This window comes from Puccinia triticina, chromosome 17A (assembly GCF_026914185.1).
Source record: "Puccinia triticina chromosome 17A, complete sequence".
Lineage (NCBI taxonomy): Eukaryota > Fungi > Basidiomycota > Pucciniomycetes > Pucciniales > Pucciniaceae > Puccinia > Puccinia triticina.
Genome location: NC_070574.1, coordinates 895,106 through 916,818, shown reverse-complemented (window position 1 = coordinate 916,818; position 21,713 = coordinate 895,106). Strand labels below are relative to the sequence as shown.

At 51.5% G+C, this 21,713-nt stretch overlaps 5 protein-coding genes across 5 annotated transcripts; 2 read left to right on the top strand and 3 right to left on the bottom strand.

Annotated features, from left to right (window-relative positions):
* Nucleotides 1-1,877: 1,877 nt before the first annotated feature.
* PtA15_17A77 (uncharacterized protein) lies at nucleotides 1,878-7,035 on the bottom strand (the record flags this gene model as incomplete). The annotated part of the gene is made up of 3 exons (XM_053164582.1): nucleotides 1,878-1,897; nucleotides 4,712-4,788; nucleotides 6,806-7,035. 3 exons carry the CDS (start codon nucleotides 7,033-7,035, stop codon nucleotides 1,878-1,880), a joined length of 327 nt encoding a protein of 108 aa, XP_053028151.1.
* An 8,622-nt stretch (nucleotides 7,036-15,657) lies between these two features.
* Nucleotides 15,658-16,029, top strand: PtA15_17A76 (uncharacterized protein; the record flags this gene model as incomplete). The annotated part of the gene is made up of 1 exon (XM_053164581.1): nucleotides 15,658-16,029. One exon carries the CDS (start codon nucleotides 15,658-15,660, stop codon nucleotides 16,027-16,029), a length of 372 nt encoding a protein of 123 aa, XP_053028150.1.
* A 320-nt stretch (nucleotides 16,030-16,349) lies between these two features.
* PtA15_17A75 (uncharacterized protein) lies at nucleotides 16,350-16,990 on the top strand (the record flags this gene model as incomplete). The annotated part of the gene is made up of 2 exons (XM_053164580.1): nucleotides 16,350-16,631; nucleotides 16,697-16,990. 2 exons carry the CDS (start codon nucleotides 16,350-16,352, stop codon nucleotides 16,988-16,990), a joined length of 576 nt encoding a protein of 191 aa, XP_053028149.1.
* Nucleotides 16,991-17,457: 467 nt separating this feature from the next.
* On the bottom strand, nucleotides 17,458-20,379 carry PtA15_17A74 (uncharacterized protein; the record flags this gene model as incomplete). Its single annotated transcript, XM_053164579.1, has 10 exons — nucleotides 17,458-17,586; nucleotides 17,645-17,742; nucleotides 17,817-17,890; nucleotides 17,960-18,354; nucleotides 18,423-18,605; nucleotides 18,676-19,054; nucleotides 19,193-19,348; nucleotides 19,421-19,545; nucleotides 19,606-20,043; nucleotides 20,257-20,379. The coding sequence occupies 10 exons, from the start codon at nucleotides 20,377-20,379 to the stop codon at nucleotides 17,458-17,460; spliced, it is 2,100 nt and encodes a 699-aa protein (XP_053028148.1).
* A 221-nt stretch (nucleotides 20,380-20,600) lies between these two features.
* Nucleotides 20,601-21,048, bottom strand: PtA15_17A73 (uncharacterized protein; the record flags this gene model as incomplete). The annotated part of the gene is made up of 2 exons (XM_053164578.1): nucleotides 20,601-20,614; nucleotides 20,682-21,048. The coding sequence occupies 2 exons, from the start codon at nucleotides 21,046-21,048 to the stop codon at nucleotides 20,601-20,603; spliced, it is 381 nt and encodes a 126-aa protein (XP_053028147.1).
* Nucleotides 21,049-21,713: the final 665 nt, after the last annotated feature.

The window sequence follows — 21,713 nt, the reverse complement described above, 5'->3', positions numbered from 1 at the left end:
CACGTCATCTGCCAAGCTCCGCTCTCACTCAAACTCCTGTTGTCTCCGCCGCTTGCCTTTGACCGCTGTCAAACTCCTCTCTCTAGCTTCCACATCCCTGTCTAGCCTATGATGTCAGGATCCCACACGCCGCCCTTCTGGCTGCCACGGCTTCCCCCAATCACCACCTCCGCTATCTGGTCCGCGCTGGCCTGCTTAGTCTGGTCCAGTTCCGCCGTCGAGCTCCGCGCGCCGCCGCCTTCAGTTGTGCGCTCCGCTCTGCTCTGTTCCGCACCGTTTCCACACCGTTTCTGCACCGTTTCCGCACCGCCTGTGTGCTGCGCTGATTGCTCCGTGGAAAATTTGACACAAGTTCCAGAATTGATCACCACATCCGCCACCCATTTTGAAGTCCTGTCCCCAGGACTTTCCGCACAAAGAAAGCAAAAGAACCCGCATGTAACAAAACCAATAAAAAAAATAAGAATAAACCACACCATCTGCTGGTAAAAAGCCCATAAGTGATAAGCCGTAAATAATGCGCCTGGTCCGTCACCACCCAAGACCGGCGCCAAAACTCCGCACACATAAGCCAATAGTAAGCTGCCGCCTTCAACGCCGCCGCCATAGCAAAAGATCCCGCCCAATGCCCGATGAAGAGAACACCGCACCGTTGCGCCGCCTTCCGTTTTAGCTCCAAAACGCCTCCACCGCCGCAAAAACCATGATTACGCTCCGCTGAAGAAAGTAAGAAAACCGCTAGTCTAAACGCCGCCATACCCCACCCCAGACTTGAAACTGTCAAGACTCGGGCTTAGGCCCTGAGCACAGGAAGCGCATGGAGCTGAACCCTAACCCCGCAAGGGGGACAGGTGAGTTCGCGCGACCCCCAGGCGCATGCATATGCATGATGCTCCCAGGCAGATGGATTAAGCTAACGCTAATCCTCTGCTCCATTTCAGCCACATTGACACAAGACGAAGTGCCTAAGCAATACAAACAACCTCTACCAAATTCAAGGTATGAAGATTGTTGTATTGTCCCAGCTAGGTCAAGCAGTGCTGACAGGATCTCTTCTCCGTTACAGCACGCTTGCTACCAACACCAATCCAGACCTTAAAGGTTCCAGCCTCAGCAATAGAATAACTAAACCCACCTCAGGTGGTAAGTACTTCGCTGCAGAGCCTAATAGACTAAATCAGAGATCTTACCGTGAGGTTAATGATGAAACAGATAACATCTGCTCCGGAATTCTTGCAAGTTGAATTGGCCCGTGTTGAGCGCTCTGCCGTTTGATCTTAAGTAAGAGACTCATCTCTTACAAGGCTTCCATAAGGGAAGAACCTGTACTGACTGCTCAAGAAGCTGCACTAACCAGATGACTCCGTCTTAATCACAAACATGTGATCTCAGCTGCATTGCAGTCATCCCAGCAATCAAGTCCTCGTACTTTTGTCCATACCAGAGTTGGTCAAGATCCGATCTTAGGTACCTATTGTTTTCCTTTGTATTTCTTTCTCTAAGTCTCTGGACATGCCAGATAGACCTTTCTAATCAAGAAATACATCTCATTTCTGTGATTTTTCTCAGAAACCGCCGACCCCGGCGGACCCAAACGCGAAGCCAAGAGCCGAGTTCCACCAAACAAGATGACAAAACCGGCCAGACCCCACTGAAATCACCCATTCTACTTGGCTTTCAGGTGCGGAATGCCCGAGTCAGATCCGCACTGGAAATCGGAGGCCTGCAGGCATTGATCCCAATCATCAAGAGTTGCACCAGTGACGATGAGACTGATGACGAAATCATTCCAGCCCCCGAACCCTCTAGCTCTTCGTCTTAACAAGGCCAACTCAAATTTTGCAAGACCCGGCAGTTAGTGTAGCGCAGCGAGGAGGTTACTCAGGCATTCGTTCGCCTAGATGAAAACCGCGATAAACAAACAGCATTGACATGCAAAGCTCACAGAGGGGTTCCAGCTTGGAGCAGACAACAACCGCCGTGCCCCACAATGAGTAAAATCAAACCAGCTAAAGCTTTAACCAAAGATACTTACAATAGAGAATGGCTAGAGGCCCAAGATAGGGTCATTGTTGATGGCTTGAATATTGTATTGCAATCAGTCGTGAAAAAGATGCTCATTAAATTAAAATCACTTGCCTAGTTTTTTGAAGACAGATGACTGCCTTTTTTGTTCCATAATGTACATAGTGTTTTTTTCAACTTCTTGTCAATAATTGCATCACAATTTTTTAGCTTGCAACAAACAAGACAAACAAACAAATAACCATTAAACAAACAAGATAAGATATACTATGAAAATGAAGTCAAAATTGATTGAAAATTACAAGAAAAAAAAAAAAGGAGACAAAAAGGTTTATAGAAACACACAGTACCAAAGTGAAAAAGGTGCAAAAAAACAAGAGAAAGAAAAATATCTGCTGAGGCTCAGTTTTCTTGTTGTGTTTTGCGGGGGCTGAGGATACTCAGCCCAACATACTTTTTTTTGGGTGTTCCAACATAACAAAAAAAAGTGTTTCCCGGACCTTCAACTTTCCAATCTGCTGGCACTTGGAGGCACGGCGGGCCGCGAATGGATTCACGGCGTATGAGAGACCAATTTACTTTTTCAGCAAACTGGTGAATAAATACGGTTGTACCGTTTGTTTGCCTAGGGTAGCCCGAGAGCTATCCGCATAGCTCTCCAAGCTACCCAAGTTTGGGATAAGGGGGATTGGTCTCTTCTCTCCTCCCTTGCGTCTTTTTGGTCTCCATTGTTGGGAGCCACGACGCAACTGAGTAAAAAAGAGAGGTAGGGAGATGCCTCACGTTCCTTGATGGGTTTTCGTGACGCGTCTCCCTTATGAGATCACCTAGCAAGAAGGTCTGAGCCCAACCCATCACTCCAGGGGCCTGGAGCCTGCTCAGACCGTCTATCCCTTAACCTTCTTTGACGGCCGTCTGAGGAAGAAAAACTAGCCCTCACCTCTAGGGGCCTGGAGCTTTGCGTGCCAAAACGCGCGCTCATATTGCAAACCGGTTGCTGTTCATTTCCTCTGCTAATTGGTTATTACAGTCACTCTGTTGTCTGGCTAATCAACTCTTCCAGGTCTTGTGGGACTTCGACGCACAACTGATCCCTGTTCCTGTGGCCTTGTTGGATACCTCTAGAGAGCGAGTCTGCCCTATTTTCTGCCGATGTTACTTGTTTCACCACTAGGTTGATTTGGTGCCGGATCAGGAGTGCTTGTATCTTCTTCCACTTGTCATTCACGAATTTATCTTTTGACTTCCTTTTCAACACCACACTTTCTGTTGTGGTATTGTCCGTCCATACAATGAAGGTTTCCCCGGCCCTTGCACCGAGCTTCAGCAGCATCAGGAGGCCTAGGCGCACGGCCACGGTTTCTAGTCTTGATATCCGCTCTTCTTCTTTTAGTTCTAACAACCCGCGTTCTAGTTCTTCCATTGACCTGAGGCGGAATTGGGCCCAGCGGCGTCCGATGAGTACCCCAATCCCGTATCCTGTCGAGGCATCTCCAACCTTCCGTCGGATCTTGCCTCGCTATTAGCCTGGTCGGGGTGAACTCTTTTAGTGTCGTGAGCCAGACGTGCAAATCTTCTTCGGTGTCCTTTGGTACTGGTTGCCTAGTTTCTCGGTGGACCCAGTCTTTCAGCCATCGGTAGATCCCGCAAAGATAACATTTCAGCTGCGGAAGCATGTATGATACATGGTTGAGTCTGCCGGCGATGACCTCCACCTCATTGTATGAGAAGTCTGCTCCAATTTTGAGAAAGTGTTGTATCTGATTTATCCGTTTCTCTAGGTTCTTCTCCGGTAACCTTACCGTTTTCTCTGTGCCATTCCAAATGAAACCTACATATTTTTGTTCATTTAGGAAAGGAAAGTACTTGTCCTTATTTGTTTTTACTCCAAGTTGGTTTGATCTCTGTACGACGTCCTCCATCAATGTTGTGGAGTGAGGTCTCTTCACAAACAAGTTATTGTTGACCCATCTGAACACGTTTAAGACATCGAACTCTGCGAGCATGATTTTCTTCCAGGCATCCGCTGGTTGGCCAAACAATCCGCAGCTGGCCACCCCTCCGAATGTAATTCTAGTGTCCAGTAGCAACTTGTCGTCAAAATCTCGTACCATTAGGTACGGCCATTGATGAGGTGCCGTCGGGATTTGGCAATATGCCTTTTCCAAGTCAAATAGCTCCAGTAACACTGGTCCCTTTACGTTCTTCAAGAATTCAGCCACGATATTAAGATTGTCCCAGGTCGTGGTGAAGTCATCTGCATCCACGAATGAGTTCACTGAGGGTATCCACCCTCTTCTGTTTGGGAAAAAAAGGTTGTTTATTGGCCGTAAGGATCCGTCTCTGTTTATGACTGCGCCCAGTGGGTTGGTCCCGAAGAAGCTGAAATGTTTTGCTACCTGTTCGTAGGTGAATGGGCCAAACATTTGCTTGGCGTCAAGTTCTTTTTGTATGGATTCTTTTATCTTTTGTTCCGCAAGCTCTGCGGAAGCGTGGTTTGGCGGTGTAAAAAAGGGGGGGTTTCCTGGGATCTGGTGTTCTGGAATCCCCTGGTCGAAACCGTGTGGGAACCCGTCCAGGACGTCTTGATACTCTGGCAGCAAGCTTGCTCGCTTCAGCGCGGTTTCCCACACGTCCACCTTCATCTCGCAAGAGACTGTCAACGGCCAGGGTGTTTCTGGAGTACCTTGGACCTGCTCCTCAACCTCTCTCTGTTTGGGTCTGCGGCGGCTGGTGCCGGACACGTCTGCCGTCTCACTAGTGCTGACAAAGGTGGGTGTTTACATCAGAACCTCTATTCCTCACTTTTATGCTCTTGCATTTGTACTGGCTCTCTCTCTGTTTATGTTTCCAGATCTGGAAACTTTTGGGCAATGGAACATGGGCCCTAGCGCTTGATTGCAATCATAGATTCAAACAAAAAATTGGAAACCATGGAAACAGGCTAACTAGTACTGTTTCCCTTTCACGTGACCACCACTGCCTCCGCTCCCTCCGTTTCCTCCTCCCCTGCCGTTACCGCTTGCCCCTCCACCGGTGTTCCCACCTCCATTGGCTCCCCCGTCTCGATTGTAGTGAGGGTTCCATCTGCTACCTTTGTAGTTGTTGGACCGCTGTTGCTGTTCCTTGGAGTTGCTTGGCCCTTTTGGAGCGTTGGCGAGTGGCTTGAGGGTGGTTGTCGAGCCCTTAGTTGGTGGGGGTTGGAGATGAAGGGGGACTTTACCAGAGTGGTCGTCCTTCTTGACGGATTGCTGTCCGGTGACCGGGTCCCATCCAATATGTCTGCAGCATCCTACCGCGTAAGAATTGTTGGTATACTCCGTTTCCCCAGCCCGTAATGTAGAGCGAGTAAAAGGAATAGTGCGGACAGGGGGAATCGAACCCGCATCTCCCCAATGCATGCTGGGTTGCTCTACTGTTGAGCTATATCCACAGGTGTGAGGTGTACCAACATATACTACCTCTATACACCCCCTGTACACCTACACCGGTGACAGAGCCCACTAATCCTCCCAGAGGCTCATCCCAGGTACGCAGCTGCCTATAGCGCTGGGCTCATAACCTGTAGAGCGAGTAAAAGGAATAGTGCGGACAGGGGGAATCAAACCTGCATCTCCCCAATGCATGCTGGGTTGCTCTACTGTTGAGCTATATCCACAGGTGTGAGGTGTACCAACATATACTACCTCTATACGTACGGCCTTTGCATGGACGGTGAGAACAATCTCTCGCCTGAAGATAGAGATATTCGCCACCGACACTCTCCCGTTTCCCATTGCCACCCGGTGCGTGAGAGCGTTCATCCGTACGTGAATGTCGTACCGTAGGGCCGTCTCCCTCTTGATGATACCATCCGCGTTCTTCTTGTGGACGATGAGCCAGGCTGCTAGGTTGGCATGCGACGGGATTTTGCTCACCGCCTCGTAGAATCCTTGGTGGTTTACTGACCACTCTTGGTACGTTTGGGTGTACTCACTCGGGTAAGGGTACCCTGTGTACCTATCTTTGTCGTTACTGTCCGACTTTGTTTTCTTCTCGGCCTGGTACAGTATGGCCCTGTCTTGCCACTCCGCGTTGAAGATGGTTAGCGGGAGAGGGGCTCGGAAGGCTAGGAGGTTCTGTTTGAAGAAGCTGGTGAAGCCAAGGCAGTCGTTGGTCGGAATAGCGGCATCATCAAACATTACCGCTTCGTTGTTCTGCCCGGTGCTGGTGTTCATTTCGTCAAAACCTCTGGTCTGTGAGGTCTTTGCTGCCGCTGGGGTTGGAACGATGAAGCCCGGGATAGATGTTATCGGATCCGTAGGGACCGAAGTTGGAGGTGGGTGGCAGGTTCAAGGCGAGCAGGGGGGGAGAGGTTGTCTTGGGTGGTCGTGTGCGCAATTGGTTGAGGTCCGGTTACGGTCCCGCTGAGCCCTGCGCTCATTTGATAAAAAAGGAGAGCCTGAGCGTCTTGACCTTTCGCCTCTGCCGCCTATCCCTTCTCGAACATCTCCAGTATTACTTGCTGTACTTTGAGCTGTCCCTCCGCTGCTTCTCTTTCCCTTGTAACTACTGGGTCATCTGCTAAACGTTGTAAGCGTCGCAGAATCGCTCAGTTTCATTCCATAATTGCATTCCTTATTTGGCATTCCTTCGAGTTATTGTTTGCTTACCTGGCCTTCCGCTCCCCATCGCGAAACTACCTCCCAACATCTCTAAAACCTCCAGCTTGTCTCCCGGGTCGTCGGCGATTCCTCCCCTTATTCCTCCTCTCTCCCCCTCTCCCTGTCCCACCTCTTACGGGACTCTCAATGTGCTTCGTGTCGCGATGCGCCGAGCTGTTTGGGCCACTGTTGCCTTTTTTGCTTTCTTGGGAGCAGGGGCTGTTGTTTTCTTGGAGCTGATCCCTGGAAGCGTCTCCATCTCTTGTCGACCTGTGTGACCCGCCATCGTACCTTGGGATTGTGTTGGGTTTGGTTTTTCACCTGTGGGTCCTCCTACTGCTTGCGTCTCCTCGCCTCCTAGGTCCATGTTCAACTTTTCTTTCACAGCTGCCGTGGTAGCTGCAATGTTAAGCATCTCTTTCAGTTTTATAAGATGAACTGGCTTCTTCACCTTTGTGCAAAAATATTTCTCCCAAGCGGCAAGAGTCCAAATGGCAAGTCGATACCGGCTGAGGGCAATCTCGCATGGTTCCGGGTAGGTAGACCTTGGCCGGTACCAGTTGCGCATTGATTGCCTAGGTTTGGCTGCTCGTCTGCTGCGGCTTGGTCCGCAGCGCGCCGTTGCGCCGGTGCTCACCGTGGCGCGCTTGTGGTTCTGAGTGCCTCCACCGTTGGCGCTCCTTGGACTACGCCCATCTCCTGCTGCGCTCCCGATAAGCAGCCATGAATATTTTTTTGGGGGAATTCAATTATCCTTGAAGTGTTCTGTTCAAGCAGCGCGAAAATCAAGTAGGGGTCCTCTTCATTGGTGCTGTCGATGACGGCAAGGATATCCAAACGGACGGTGGACCGAGGGAGCCGGGAAATCAAGTTCTGCTCGTCAACGAGGCGGCTGGTGAAGTTGCTTTCTGCCGACGTGAACTTCTTGATATGCAAGACGTTTCACAGCGTCCGATTGATCCCCTTCTCCCAGATCTCAAAGTTTGAACCATATTGATCCCCTTCTCCCAGATCTCAAAGTTTGAACCATCGCACTGAGGATGTCGGGGGGCGTGATGCAGTCAACAAGCAAGGGAAACTCCAGGGGGAAGAAGGTGTGCTGCTGCTGCTGCAGGGGCGAGCTTGTCGGAGGAGCTCAAAGCCGAGGTGAACCAAGAGGCCTGGAACCCGTACTTGAACTTGCCTTCCTGGTTTGGATTGCTTGAAGACAACATCAAGCTGAATATATCAAACTTGTCTGGCTGGCTTGCGGTCGACCCCTGGGCCTGCTGCTGGAGAAGGAGAAATGCAGATTGTCAGACCATATTGCTGCTGTGCACAAACAGGAGAGAGAGAGGGAGAGAGACAGCGGACATTTTCATAGCCAGAAAGATCGAGGCCCATGCGGTACTGACCCTTTCAAGGGTTGGTGGCGGTATTTGGCCGAACAACAGACTCGAGGGTGGAGCAACTCAGGGTATCGAGGCCAGCAGGGGAGCAATCAGCAGAGTCGGGGGCCTGTTTATCATCGCGCTGCTGGGCCAGAGCCAGGTGTCTAGAAGAGGCAGGTCAGAAGGTGTTGGTAGTCCTCTTGAGGCAAAGGCGTTGAGGTGGCGTGGCAAAGGCAGCGGCGCTGCTTGTGGGTAGGAACCACAATAATGGTTGTGTCTTTGCCTGGGTGGGCTGGTTTGTTTTTATAGATGGGGTGGGGGGGTAGGTGTGCTTAGTGGTGTGTTTGTCATTCTGTGGGTGAGGAGGGGAGGTCTATAAAAAGCGGCCAGTGTTGGATGTTGAATCCCCAAGCAACTCACGGGCTGTAATTCCAGTCCAGGGGTTGTCTCACCCTTGTCCGCTGTTGCATTTGCGCAGTCCGGCAAGTGATATTTGGGGACCCCCCTGTGCTTTAGGGCTGGGGGTCTTCTTCCCAACGCTTTTTAACCCTGCTAGACAGGGATGGGTGTTGGGCCACGGTGTGTCAGCTTGCTGCGCTGGGTGGCTGGGTGCGGGACAATTTTTTTTTGGTCATTTTGGTTGTATGGCCTGCTTTTTTTTTGTGTATTGCTGGAATTGTAGGATGAATGTGGCCCTGTGATTGCTTTTTTTTGTAAATGGGGGAACCTTTGATTTTTTTTTTGTGATTTGCTTAATTGTAGGGGGAACCCTTGAATTTTTTTTCTAAAAACCTGAAGCTTTGATATACTTGGATCACTGGCGGGTGTTCAAAGTTGACTTTCATAAAATCATAACACCATAAAATCATAAAATTCTAAGCTGAAAAAAATATGTACACCCAAACACTCAAATTAGAGCAACATTTCTAAAATGGTACACCTAAAATCATCATTTGAAAGTTTTATGATTTTATGATTTCATGTAAAGAAAATTTTCTGATTTCAACTTTGATCACTTTTGAAGCATCAAACTTAAAGTGGGAACTTCTTGGGTGCTTACCATTACAGAATATGACTTTTAATGAAATAAATCACTTGTATTTTAGCAGATTTAAAAACATCACCAGTATGCTTTTTAGGAAAGTAATACCCATGAATACTAGTTTTGTTGCTGTTACAGTGAGCAATATTTTCCAACTTGATGCAAGTCACTGATGGAACTGTGTTCAATATTAATAACTAGAGGACAAGGCGGCTGCACCGCTGCAGAGCACAGGTTCCCAGCTCAACTTTTGTACTATGTGGCAGTATTTCATCACATGCACACTGTGAAAAAAACTCAAGAAACTGCTGTCAGTTGACATGCAATAATACAAAGGCACCTTTGTAATATTGCATGTCAACTGGCAGCAGTTTCTTGAATTTTTCTTACAGTGATATGTGTTCATCTTTTTGAATTCTGACTGTACATAAGGCTTTGAGATGTTCATATTCCAGGTTGATTCATATGTGGTGCAAAAAAATTGACAATAGATAAACTTTAATTATCTACAATTGACAATCAGAAAATTTTCAGTGGGGTTATGTAAGTATACTGGGAGCGGGCTGTAGAGCCTAATGAAAGTCTACAACCTAACACAGTGGTGTTTGAGTACGGGCTGACTGGCTGGCTCAGAGAGAAGGAGGTCAGTTCTCTCCAGAGGAAGAGAGAGAGAGGGAAAGACAAGAGAAAGAAATAAAGAAAGAGGGAGAAGAGCTTACCTGGCTCAGAGAAAAGGAGGTCAGTTCTCTGCTGAGCCAGGGAGGAAAGAAAACCAGGCTAGCTACCAGCTTGTGAAATGCTAGTGTACATGTGTGACTCCTGGTGAACCCCAAAGGAGGAGGAGGCTTTACAGGAATGTAGTCAGGACCAGCAATTGTCAACTCTTTGGGTAGGGAAGACTGATCTATGAATTGAAATGTGATCAACAGTTTCTCAATTTGAATTATGAATCCATTAATTTTGCTTTGTTTTTAGGGAGTGTGATTTCACAAATTAGTCCCTGAAATCATTGTCAGCAACATAACAGGTGGCCTGGCCAGTTATTAAAAATTAAATTACAAAAACTCCTGAAATTTTCTATGATCAGGTTAACAATAAAACATAATTAAATTTTTAGTGACTAAGCATTTTATATACATGCCTTGATTGGGATACATTGATCTGAGACCACAATTGAGTCTTGCAAATCTATTCATCATGCTGCTTTAGCAAGTGTAGATTCCACACTGTCTATTGATGGAAATATATACTGGATGACATGCTTGAGGAAAGCTAAGTTTATGGAGAAATATAATGAGTGGTAGAGATATGCTGAAGTGATGATGTTGGGGGAGGGTGTGGGAGGTTGAGGATGGAGTGGATTGGAGGAGCTTGCTCCAGATAACGTTGGAGATAATACCACAGATGAGCACGATGAATTAGAACTTAGCCGGTCTGGAGAGGGAGAGGAATGATCTTGTGAGCAGTAAGTTGCCGGCGAGGACAGAGAGTTGGCTACCCAACTCAAGCGGGACGGACGGCTCGCCCCTGCAGCTCTCGGCCTTGTTGATGACGTCGTCGTGGAGCAGGGAGGAGACGTGGATGAGCTCAGCAATCTCGGCGACCCGGCCTTGGGTGGGTAGGATTAAGGCCGGCTCTGGACAGGGATGAAGATGATGAGTTGTGGCTGGCTAGGGCTGGTGTCGTTGAGGATGTGGCTGGGCAAAATGGGCCGTTTGGAGTTGACTGGCGGCGGCGGAGGGTGCGGACCCCTGGGCGATGAGAGGCCGGAGATGCTTGCCCTGCTGAGGCGAGGGGAGGAAGCAGCTCGCGATTGAGTTGAGTTGTTGGTGGTCCGAGCCGAAGAGTGCCCGGATGTTCTGCCTCAGCTGGCCGAGCTCGGCCACCAGCAGTGCAAAAAGATTCACAATCATCTCCAGCAATTGGCTCACCGTCCGCGGTAGGCCAATGATTGCTGCTGGCCGGGGGCTGCCTTCGGCTGAGTCGGGAGTTGTCAGAGAAGTCATCTGTTGGCTACATATGCTGCAGAGAAAAATAAATAAAAACGAGATCAGAAATGCTGTTAATCTATGTAGCATCAGGCGAACAGACTGACCTGTTTATATAAGCCAACCTCTTCGCAATCGAACAGCGGGTATGTGTATACCAGGTCGGCGAGAGGGAAGTTCCTCCCGGCGAGCTGGTATACCCATACCAGCTCGCCGGGAGGAACTTCCCTCTCGAGGGACTTCTCTGCCAATTTGGGGGTTCCCAGGCGCCGTAAGGTCCTGGTGCAGCTCCAAAGTAAGGGTATTGTTCATGAAAGTTGGAAACACCATTAGGACGGATGGCTAAGCAATACTGGCTGAACAAAAAGCATCGGAATAAAATTGTGAATGTCTTTAACATAATTTTAGGTTCGTAGGAGAATTGATATAGTAATTTTTGTATTATTTTTGCAAGAATGAAAAATTTATGTTGGTTGATTGTTACTAGATTTATGGGAGGATTAGTGGTGCTATGAATTGCTTTTGCAAGCAGGGTTTTTAAAGATGTTCCAGGAGATAGAATGAGTTACCTCCCAAACATCAATTTTACCAAGTCAACAAGAATCTAAGTATATTAAATCCACACTTTCATGGTAATTGGGATCAAGGGTTTCCCCTGCAATTTTCTGAAAAGGGGCTTAAAATTTAGCCCCCTGTAAATGGAAAATTGGCACTTGCGTCCAACCTCCAATTTTCTCAGGTATCAGCATATTACACTTAATACCACAAGAAAATTAATTTAAAGTCCCCGAACATAAATGCCTTGGACTTGCCCCCCAATTCCTGAACCAGGAATGAAAAGGGGCAGGATTCAACCCCCTTGTGCCAGTTGCAATTGCAAGGGCAGGAGGGGGGCAAAAAAAATGCTCAGCGCACAATTGCGGAAAATGTCCGCCTCAGGTCAAAAACAATTTTAATTGACGGAGGGGGGGTTAAAAACCTGTGCAAATGCAACAGGGCAGTAAAAAAAAATTTGTTCCCCTTGGGCCTATTGCAAGTGCAAAGGTGGAGGAGGACAGGACGGGGTCTGCTCAAACTGCGCAAATGCAACAGTGGAGCTGGAGCCGCCGCCGGGGAAAAAGGAAGTCAGGGAGCCTGATATATAAGTTCTTCCCCAGGCGCCTGAAGGGATTGGTTTCAGGCGTGAAGTCAATTTAGAATACAAGTAACCCCAAACTGGTTCCTGTACGCGGTGTTGAGCGCCTCGCGTTTCGGACCTTCAACCAACAGGGTATGCCACCGCGCCCCATTTGATTTGGCAGGAGGATCAATGACCTGCTCAAGTCGTCTACAAAACGCTTTGGAGGCGTGTTTGAGGCTGGACCCTCATTGGGAGAGGTGCCTTCCAAACCGTTGCCCTGCCAGCTTGCCGGGAGGAACTTCCCCCTTGGCGAGCTGGTATACACCATACCAGCTCGCCGGGAGGAGAGTCCCTCTTGGCTAGCTGGTATACACCATACCAGCTCGCCGGGAGGAGAGTCCCTCTTGGCGAGCTGGTATCCACATACCAGCTCGCCAGGAGTAGAGTCTCTCTCGGCGAGATGGTATAAATATATACCAGCTCGCCCAGAGGAGAGTCCCTCGAGAGGGAAGTTCCTCCCGGCGAGCTGGTATACCCTACCAGCTCGCCGGGAGGAACTTCCCTCTCGAGGGACTCTCCTCTGGGCGAGCTGGTATATATTTATACCAGCTCGCCGAGAGAGACTCTACTAGCTGGTATACCCATACCAGCTCGCCAAGAGGGACTCTCCTCCCGGCGAGCTGGTATGGTAATCCATCCGTCTGGGGGTGATAAGCTGTAGAGAATGCCAGTTTAGTGCCTAGCATGTCGTGAAGGTTCCTCCAAAATTCTGAAGTGAATTTAGGATCTCTGTCACTAATGATGATCTTTGGAATTCCTACATCAGCCATGATTCTGTTCCAAAATAGCATGGCTACTTCCATAGCCGTGTCATCTTTATGATTAGGGATGAATCTGGCCCTCTTGGAAAATCTGTCTACAATAACAAGGACTGAGTTGTAAGAATAGGGTCCTCCTGGGGGCAGTCCTGTAACAAAATCCATGTTGACTATTTCCCATTTCTCCGTGGGTTCTGCAATTTTCTGGAGTAGTCCAAACCTTTTACCCGTCTGCTTGTTCCCTTTCTGGCACGCATTGCAAGATTGGATGTAATCATGTACTTGTTCCTTCCAGTCAATCCACCACGCAGTTTGTTTGATTCTTTCCAATGTTCTCTCTTCAGAGAAGTGGCCAGAATTGACATTATCATGGCATTCCTTCAGGATGTCTTTGATTTGATCTTTATTACTTAATACCAAAACACTAGAGTGTTTATGTCTGAAGTAAAGAAGACCATCTAGCAAGGTGAATTTCCCCAGTTTATAGTGTTGGGCTAAATTTTCTGGCAAGCTAGCAATCAGTTTGGGTGGGCTACTGTCATTTCTCATGATTTCAACTAGTTTGAGGGGTTCACTGATCTCGTCATAGCTTTTCTGAACCAAGTCATAGGAAGCATTATCTAAGTCACAGGCATGTATCCCTAAGATTGGAAAAATGTCCTCATCCTCAGGATCATATGCTGGATTATCAGGGTTATTTGGCAATGCCCACCTGCTTAGACCATCTGCATTCTTATGCTTGGCTCCTGCTTTATGAATTATAGTCATATGCCCTCTGTACTGTTGTATTGAAATTTGCCATCTAAGCATATGTCTATTAGGAGTTTTCATATTCATGAGGGTCCTTACAGCAGTGCAATCAGTGACCACTACAAAGTTAGAGCCCTCCAAGTAGTAATGAAGTTTTTCTAAGGCCCACACCAGTGCAAGGCATTCCATTTGACTGACTCCATATCTCTTTTATGAGTTTTTTATCTGTCTAGATATAAACAGAACAGTTTTCTCAACAGGTTTATCCTCTATGACAAATTCTTGGTGTAATGCGGCACCCAGACCATCCAAACAAGCATCAATATACAATCTGTGTTCTGCTGTCCAGGTGAATTTTTTCTTTCTTCTCTTCTCTTTCTTTCTCTTTTCCTTTTTCTTATTTTCTATGCAACAAAGCTTATCCTTCCACAAACCCACTGCAACTGTTCTGCTGTCCAGATTCACTGCAACAGGTAAAACGGGTGTGGCACCCAGGTCCAACGGCAGATTCTCTATTTTGTGGCTTTTTATGCCATTTTTTCCTTTCTACCTTTACACAGAAAAACCTAGGCAGCCTCTGCTGGAGCCCTGAAGGGTCAAGATAGCTGAAAATCTCGGCGTTGTGAGTGCAAGAGTGGCAACTATGAGAAGATGCAGGGCAACAACCGGGGGGAGGGGGGCAGGGTCTAGTGCATGATGATAGAGTAAGTATGATTTTGATCATAACGGTCATGTCCTCATGATGAGGATTGGATGCAGGGGCTACAGTGGCCAAGGCATCTTACCCAGAGCATGGAGAGCCTGGTTCCTCTGTGATTGAATTGAGAAACCATACTGTTTTCCGTGGTCAGTTCAATCTGCACAACATACAGCTCAAGGCACCTTGAAAATACATAACTTTGAAGGGTCATGGAGCAACAATGGTTTGACTTCCAGGAACATGTGTAGCGGCAAAAGATAGGGAAGAGTGAGACAAGTTTGATGATCCAAAGGGCATGCCTGGGGCCCTTTGGGAACAGGGTCAAAAATTGAAAGGCACAAAATTGCCTGCAAAAACATTTGGAAGATCAGAATCTGTCAGGCCAAAATGTGGAAATTAGTCCCAAGTCCTTCCTTTGGAGGTCGCGCTTCACGCCAGCCCAGGCTGTACCAGGGCTCTCCGAAGTGGGTGACTTGTTTTAAGTTAGTGCCGGTGCGGGTGTCTGATATGATTGGAAGGTTGGGCAGGTTACGCGCCCCGGGTAATTCCAGGTGCAAAGTGGCATCCTTTGGGCATATGATTTCATGTATCATTGCCTCAATTCTCAATTACTACTTGACCATGGTGCTGTGTTGGGAGTGACATGCAGTAAATCTGTTTGTTGACCATATTGTATCTTGCGGTGTTTTTGTATAATCATGTGTATCACTCACACTTTGGCTGACACCAGCTTAGTCAAGATCACTTCCTCAAAGGACTTGAAACACCACATTCCACATAAAACTTAAAGGCGGCCCTGCTGATCATGCACTTACCAAATACAGAAGATAATCTTTTACAACATAAATCACTTGTTGAGCAGATTGGAAAACTTTCCCCAAGATGTATTTTTATAGGACCAGAATACCTAGCATAAGTACTACTTTTGTCCCTGTTTTAGTGAAGAAAATTGTCTCAAATTGATGCAAGTCCCTCCGAGGGAACTGTGTTAAATATCAATAATTCTTATTCACTTGGTGAGACTGATTCTTGGGAGTATGAATGAGAGGTCCTTGCATCTCCTGGGCTATCTTCAAAAACCGTGCCTCCAAGCACCGTTCCTAGCACCACCGATTCACCCAGAAATCTAGGAACATATAAATTCTCCATTCTACGAAAAATAATACCCCAACCCAATAGATCTTCATCCCAAACTGCAAATATGTTGAAGGCAATCACACTAGTTTTTGGATGCTTTCTGATCAGCCATGCCTTAGCTGCAAGGCCGAAAGGGATTCCCAAGCTTTACCAAGAGCCCCCTCCATATGCAGCTCCCGCTCCATATGCAGCTGCCCCAGGGCCGCACAACAACCCCTGGGCGCCCGCACCGTGGCAAATGCCCAATCAGCTTGGACGCAACAGGTTCTTTGTCGGAGATTATCCGCCCGGAGCAGCCCCGCAACCCTCGGACGCTGCAGACTTGCTCGAACCGTCGGAGGGGGATCTTGCAGTAGCAGCTGTTGGCGGGGCGGTATGTGCTGTCATCTTGGTCGCTGTGGTGTGGTGCTTTGCGGCTATCTTTACTCGGCGATGAGAACTCTGACGGCCAGTAAGTTGCTTCGTCCAAAACATCCACTCCAAATTAATGATATGCAAGCTGATGTCATTTTTCTCTGATGTTTTTTGAATTTTAGCTCTTCAAGCATCAAGACCTAAAAACAAACTGCCGTTCATCCACATGGATTTTTTGCTGTATTTCGAGAAGATCATAGATATATCCAGATTGTCACCCTTTGTCTTTCATTGGTGTCTCTGTCGCCATCACCCCGTCTCCATAGTGTCCCGAGTTTCCCGTTCCAAGCATGCCTAGCATGAACCAAAAAGAGTTGCATACACACATGAAGAGGGATCATCATGCCATCCACACAAGCAGCCCTGAACAGCAAACACAAACCTGATGCGGGCAGCCGGCCAAGGCCCCTCGTGGAATGCAAAGCCATCCACGACTCCCTCACCCCTGGGCCGGTGCGCCAAACTACTGGTGCGCGATCCGCCCGCTTCCCCTTGCGGAGTTTCCGGAAACATGCCGCTACGGTATCCGAGCGCTGCCAGGGCTATCTGCGTTTACGAGCGCTTGAACAGCACAGCCAGCGGCTACAGCGCCCACGGAGGCCGCTTGATCATGAGGGGAGCCCGGTGCAGCCCCGCCGAGCTGAGCGGGCCCCCGCCGGACCATCCGTGCCGCCGTATTCCCCACAAAGCAGCCCAACGGTGCGCCTGACCACCCCGACGTCGCGACGGAAACCGCCGCAGACGTGCCCGGATTGCCCGGCGCCCAGAATGATCCCAGCGAGGCTGTGTGGCGCGGTTGTGCGACCGCGGGAAGGAGTGCGCGACGGCGCGCAGATGCGACCCACAGACAGCGAGGGGGGTCCCCCCCTCCTCCCCCGAGTGGTGGGCAACTCTCGCACCCCGGGCCGGCGGCCAAGAACGTGAGTGGCTCCGGCCGGGTCCGAAAGAACACGGGGAGGTGCTGTGAGAGTGAGCGTTTCTAGCCAGACGAAACGCACTGGAGGGGACAGCACAGGAGTGGGTGAGGCGGGCCCCCGGGGACGGGCCGGGCGCGCAGAAGTGCGGGTCCGCGTGCCGCCACGCCGCGCCGCAGCCCTCACTCGCCCACATCACCACGTCGCCGCCCACGCTCGCACGGCCACCTCTCTCCAAAAAGAAGCAGAAACGGCTCTCTATAAATATATGCACTTCAAAGGCCCCCATGCGGCGGCCGACGCGAGGATAGATAGGCCACACCAGAGCGGGACAGCGTGAGAAGACGACGAAGAGGACTGGGCGGACAAGACTAGACAAGACGAGAGGAGACGAAACGAGAGGAGAGGAGATAGGAGAAGAGATAGGAGAGGAGAAGAGATAGGAGAGAAGAGAAGAGATAGGAGAGGAGAGAAGAGATAGGAGAGGAGAGAAGAGATAGGAGAGGGGAGAGGGGAGGAGAGGGAAGGGGAGGGCGTCAATGGTTTGAGAACTTGAAGTATCGGAGAGTGAGCCAAGCGCCGACGACGCCGAAGGACACGAGAGCGCAGACGATAGCGATGAACCAGGCGTACCCCTCGGCGACGTCCTGGCCGGGGACATGGACCTGGACGCACAGACATCAGCATCGGCGGGAGAGAAGGGGGGGGGGGGGGGGGACGGACGTTCATGCCCCACAGCCCGGTGACGAGGTTCATGGGGACGAGGATGGAGCCGAGGGCGGTGAGCTTGCTCAGGACGTCGTTGATCTGGTTGTTCGCATCTGTCCCCTCGCACACCCTCCGGTCAGCCTCTCTCTCTCTACAGCGGGAGGGGGGGGGGGGGGGAGCCACGCACCGGTCATCTCGATGGAGATCTGGGCCAGGTAGTTGGAGTGGGAGCGCGAGAGGATCTTCTCGTAGTGGTTCAAGCTAGACACGCCCGATCATTGTCAGCGGCGCAAAACACCAGAAAGCGGGGGTAAAGGGGGGGGTTTATACTTCTGGGTCATCGTCACGAGATGGTCCTGGATGTCGGAGAGATAGAGGCCGATGTCGGACTTGGGCGCGACGCTCCAGTTCTCGTTGCAGCGCTTGGCGAGGCCCTTGACGACGTCGGCCTTGTTGCCCATGAGGCGGAGGAGGCCCATGACCTTCTTGCGGCAGGTGCCGATCCGCCGGAGCATGTCGGACTGCTCGACGTCTTTGAGGATGAGCACGAGCTCGTCGATCGAGTCCACCTCGTACTCGATCCCCTGGATCAGCGGGCCAAACGCATCCGTGATGTCGTCGATCAGCGCATACGAGATCCAGTCGGAGGTGACGTTGATGTAGTCTTTGAGCTGCTTGATCCGCCGACGCACGTTCTGCGCATGCGGCGTCGCCCGGAAATGGAACTGGCCCCTCGCTCCAGGTCAGTGCTTTGTTTCTGCGGAGAGCACACACGGGGCGGGGAGCGACTTACGGAGAGCGTGCCCTCGCGGAAGACGATGATGTAGATGTTGAGCGGCTCGAGGTAGGTGGGCGAGTAGGGGTCCTGGTCGAACGAGCGGAAGCAGACGAGATAGTAGTTGCGGAAGAGCTCGATCTTTTCGCGGGCCTCCTCCATCTGGATGTCCTCAGTGGTGAGCGGATGGATGCCGAAGACCTGCGATGGCCAGCCCGGGGATCAGGATGTGGGGGGAGGGGGGGACAAGGGGCAAGAAAGGGGGACGGACCTTGGAGAGCAGCTTCATCTCGGCGTCGGTGGGCGAGAGGACGTCGAGCCACCAGGTGGACGCCTCGGCGTCCTCGTCGGTCCGGACGACGCCGGCGGGTCTCTGCTTGCCCGCGGCCTTGGTCTCGTGGTGGGCGGGTGCAGTGGGGGGGATGAGGGGGTCGTCGGGGGCGGAGAAGGGGGCGGGGCGGGGGAGGGGACGGGGGTCGATGTCGAGGAAGGGCTGCTGTTGCTGGTGATGGGGGATGGGGGTGTCGGAGGGGGCGGGGTGGCCGACGAAGAGGTCCTCGAAGCTCTGGCCCTCGCCGGGGATCTCGGCCAGACTGCGGGCATGGATGGTGGAGGGGAGGGCGTTGGAGTAGAAGGAGAAGCGGAAGGGCCTGTCGGCGGGGTTGTTCGCCCAGCGGACCCTGCCCTCCTGGCCGGCCGCGGTCTGGTGGTGGTGGTGGTGGTGGTGGTGGTGGTGGTGGTGGGCGTGGGGGTGGGGGTGGGGATGGTGGGGGGCAGAGGAGGGGAGCCGGGGCTTGCGGGGGTCCTTGTTGTTGGAGAGGCCGGTGATCGCGGAGCCGTCGGTCTGGGAGCCGAGGCTGAGGGCGCCGAGCCCGCCGACGGCGCCCTCGAAGAGGGCCAGCTTGCGCTTGGAGGCGCTGATGGGCCGCAGGCTTTCGCTGAGTCTGCGCGGCGGCGGCGGGCGGGGGTCGTCGTCCGGGTCGGGGTGGGGCAGGAAGCCGATCCTCCTCCGGCGCATCAGGCCGTCCCTGGCCGCGGGGGTTGTCGGCTCGTCGAGCTCGTCGTCGGGCGAGGGCAGGAAGGGGTCGGGGTCGGCTCTGGCGGGCCGGGCGAGCGGGGTGTCGCGGAAGCCGGGCTGGTGCTGGTCCTCCTCCTCCTCCTCCTCCTCCTCCTGCAGGATGCGCCGGCTCTTGAGCAGCGCCAGGGTCTCTCGCTCGGCCTGGGCGAACTCCTCGAGGGCCTGGAAGTTGAACGGGAAGGGGAAGTGGGGGAGCAAGCCGGCGGAGGAGGCGCCCTGGCCGGCCTCGGGGGGCTGGTGGGAGGCCATGGAGGGGTGGCGCGGGGCGAGCAGGGGCCGGTCGTCGGGCAGGCTGGGGAAGCAGACGTCTTCCTCCGCCGGCGAGGGCCGGGGGGAGGCGGAGTGGTGGCTGATGATCGATCCCGTCGAGAAGGGCGGGCTGTCGGCCTCTCTGGCTCGGCGGGCATGGCTGGGGTCGCTGATCGGTCTGGGGGGCGTGGCTTCGTGGAAGGAGCGGGGCAGGAGGGGGCGGTGGTCGATGAAGCCGTGGGTGGAGTTGAGCGAGCGAGCGTCCTGGTCGACTGGGATGAAGAGGGGCTGCTGTGATCCGGTGAGCAGGTCCTGGTTCGACCAGAGCTGCTGCTGCTGATGTTGTTGTTGTTGCTGATGTTGTTGTTGTTGTTGCTGTTGTTGTTGTTGTTGTTGTTGTTGTTGCTGTTGGTTTTGTTGCTGTTGGCTTTGTTGCTGTTGCTGTTGTTGGTTCTGGCTGGCGCTGGTTGGGGGTGAGTTCAGAGTGCCTGCGCGTGCCCTGCTGAAGTGGAGTGCTGCCTGGACATCCTGGCTGAGCTGGGTCTCGTTGCGTCCGTTGCGCGCCGTCCTGCTGCTGCTCGCCTGGTCCGAGTCCGAGTATGGCTCTGGGCTCGGGCTGATCGCGATCTGGTGGTGGGAGGGGGCCATCTTGCGGGGAACTCGCCTGCAGAGCACCCACCCTTATATACCCCCTGCACAATCCGGAACACCCCGGATAGCAGCCCCGCAGCCGCAACTCAACATGCCCCATCAACTTATAGATTCACCAGTAGACTATATACACAATCACATCCCATATCTAAATATGTTCAGCCAAAACAAGTAAATGTATTTGCAGTTGATCGTATGTGTCTTCATCTGCCCCGGGATCATGTACTGAAACCTGGCACCAGCAGACAGAGGGAAGCGTTAGATAGGGATTGATTGATTGCCTGGACTATCCAACTCACCCATAGTGCAGAAGGCGTTGGGGTCACTACAAGGGCCTGCTATACCGCTGGTCCCAAGACTTGACGACATAGAGCACGAAGGCCCCAAAAAAGACCGCCACCAAGCCGAGGATGCTTGTCGCCAGCGCGGCTTTCTGGCAGGCCGAGAGGCGGCGGGGGGGGGGGGCTGGAGCGCAAAGGTCTGCGGCCCGCTGGGCGCGATCTGGGGCGGCGGGAGCGCCTGCAGGAACTTGCGCTGCTGGAGCTCGTAGGCCGGCCGGCCCTTCTCTAGTCCTGCGCTGGGCGCTCGGGCTTCGTATGGAGGAACATGCGGATGGGCGGGCAGGTTGAGGGTCCCAGTAAGATGCGTGCACAAGGAACTGCTCATACACAAAAACAACGGCAAAACTGTGAATATCTGCAGCATGTTTTGTGCGGCCTGTGAGTCTAGTATCTTTCAGTGGAAAACAATGGTTCTGCAGGGAGCTTGGTTTGGATCACTATCTACTTCTGGGAGGATGTGCACCCCGCCACAAAATGTTTTTAAGAGGGCGTGGTGGAGTCAGGATCATCGTGCAACTGGCATCCTCAGAGGATGAAACATCACTTGCATCAGATAGCGGGGAAGTGCCGGAACGCGGTAGCACACTGACAGGCAGTCCCTCCAGGTTGACAGCCTTCCCCACTCTGACAAAAGTATCATCTCTGGTATGTTTGTAGACTGGCCATGACGGAGTACAGCTTTCTCTGCCCTACATGAGGCACTGTCATTATCTTTGGCATGAAAGACACAACAGCTTCAAATACACCCAGGTACATTGATCTTGTACCTTAGGGGATTCCAAAGTTGAGATCATAATGTTTCAAAACAGAAAATCATGCCTCTACTTTGAGTGTTTGAAGGGTGGTATGTACATCTTCATGTTCAAATTGGCAGTTTATGATTATATGCACATCAACTCTTGCCAGAGCTAGCTCACTGGTAGCGATGAACCTGGCAAAATTGATGGCCACACATAAATGGAATGAAAGAACTGTGGGTCTATTGGATAG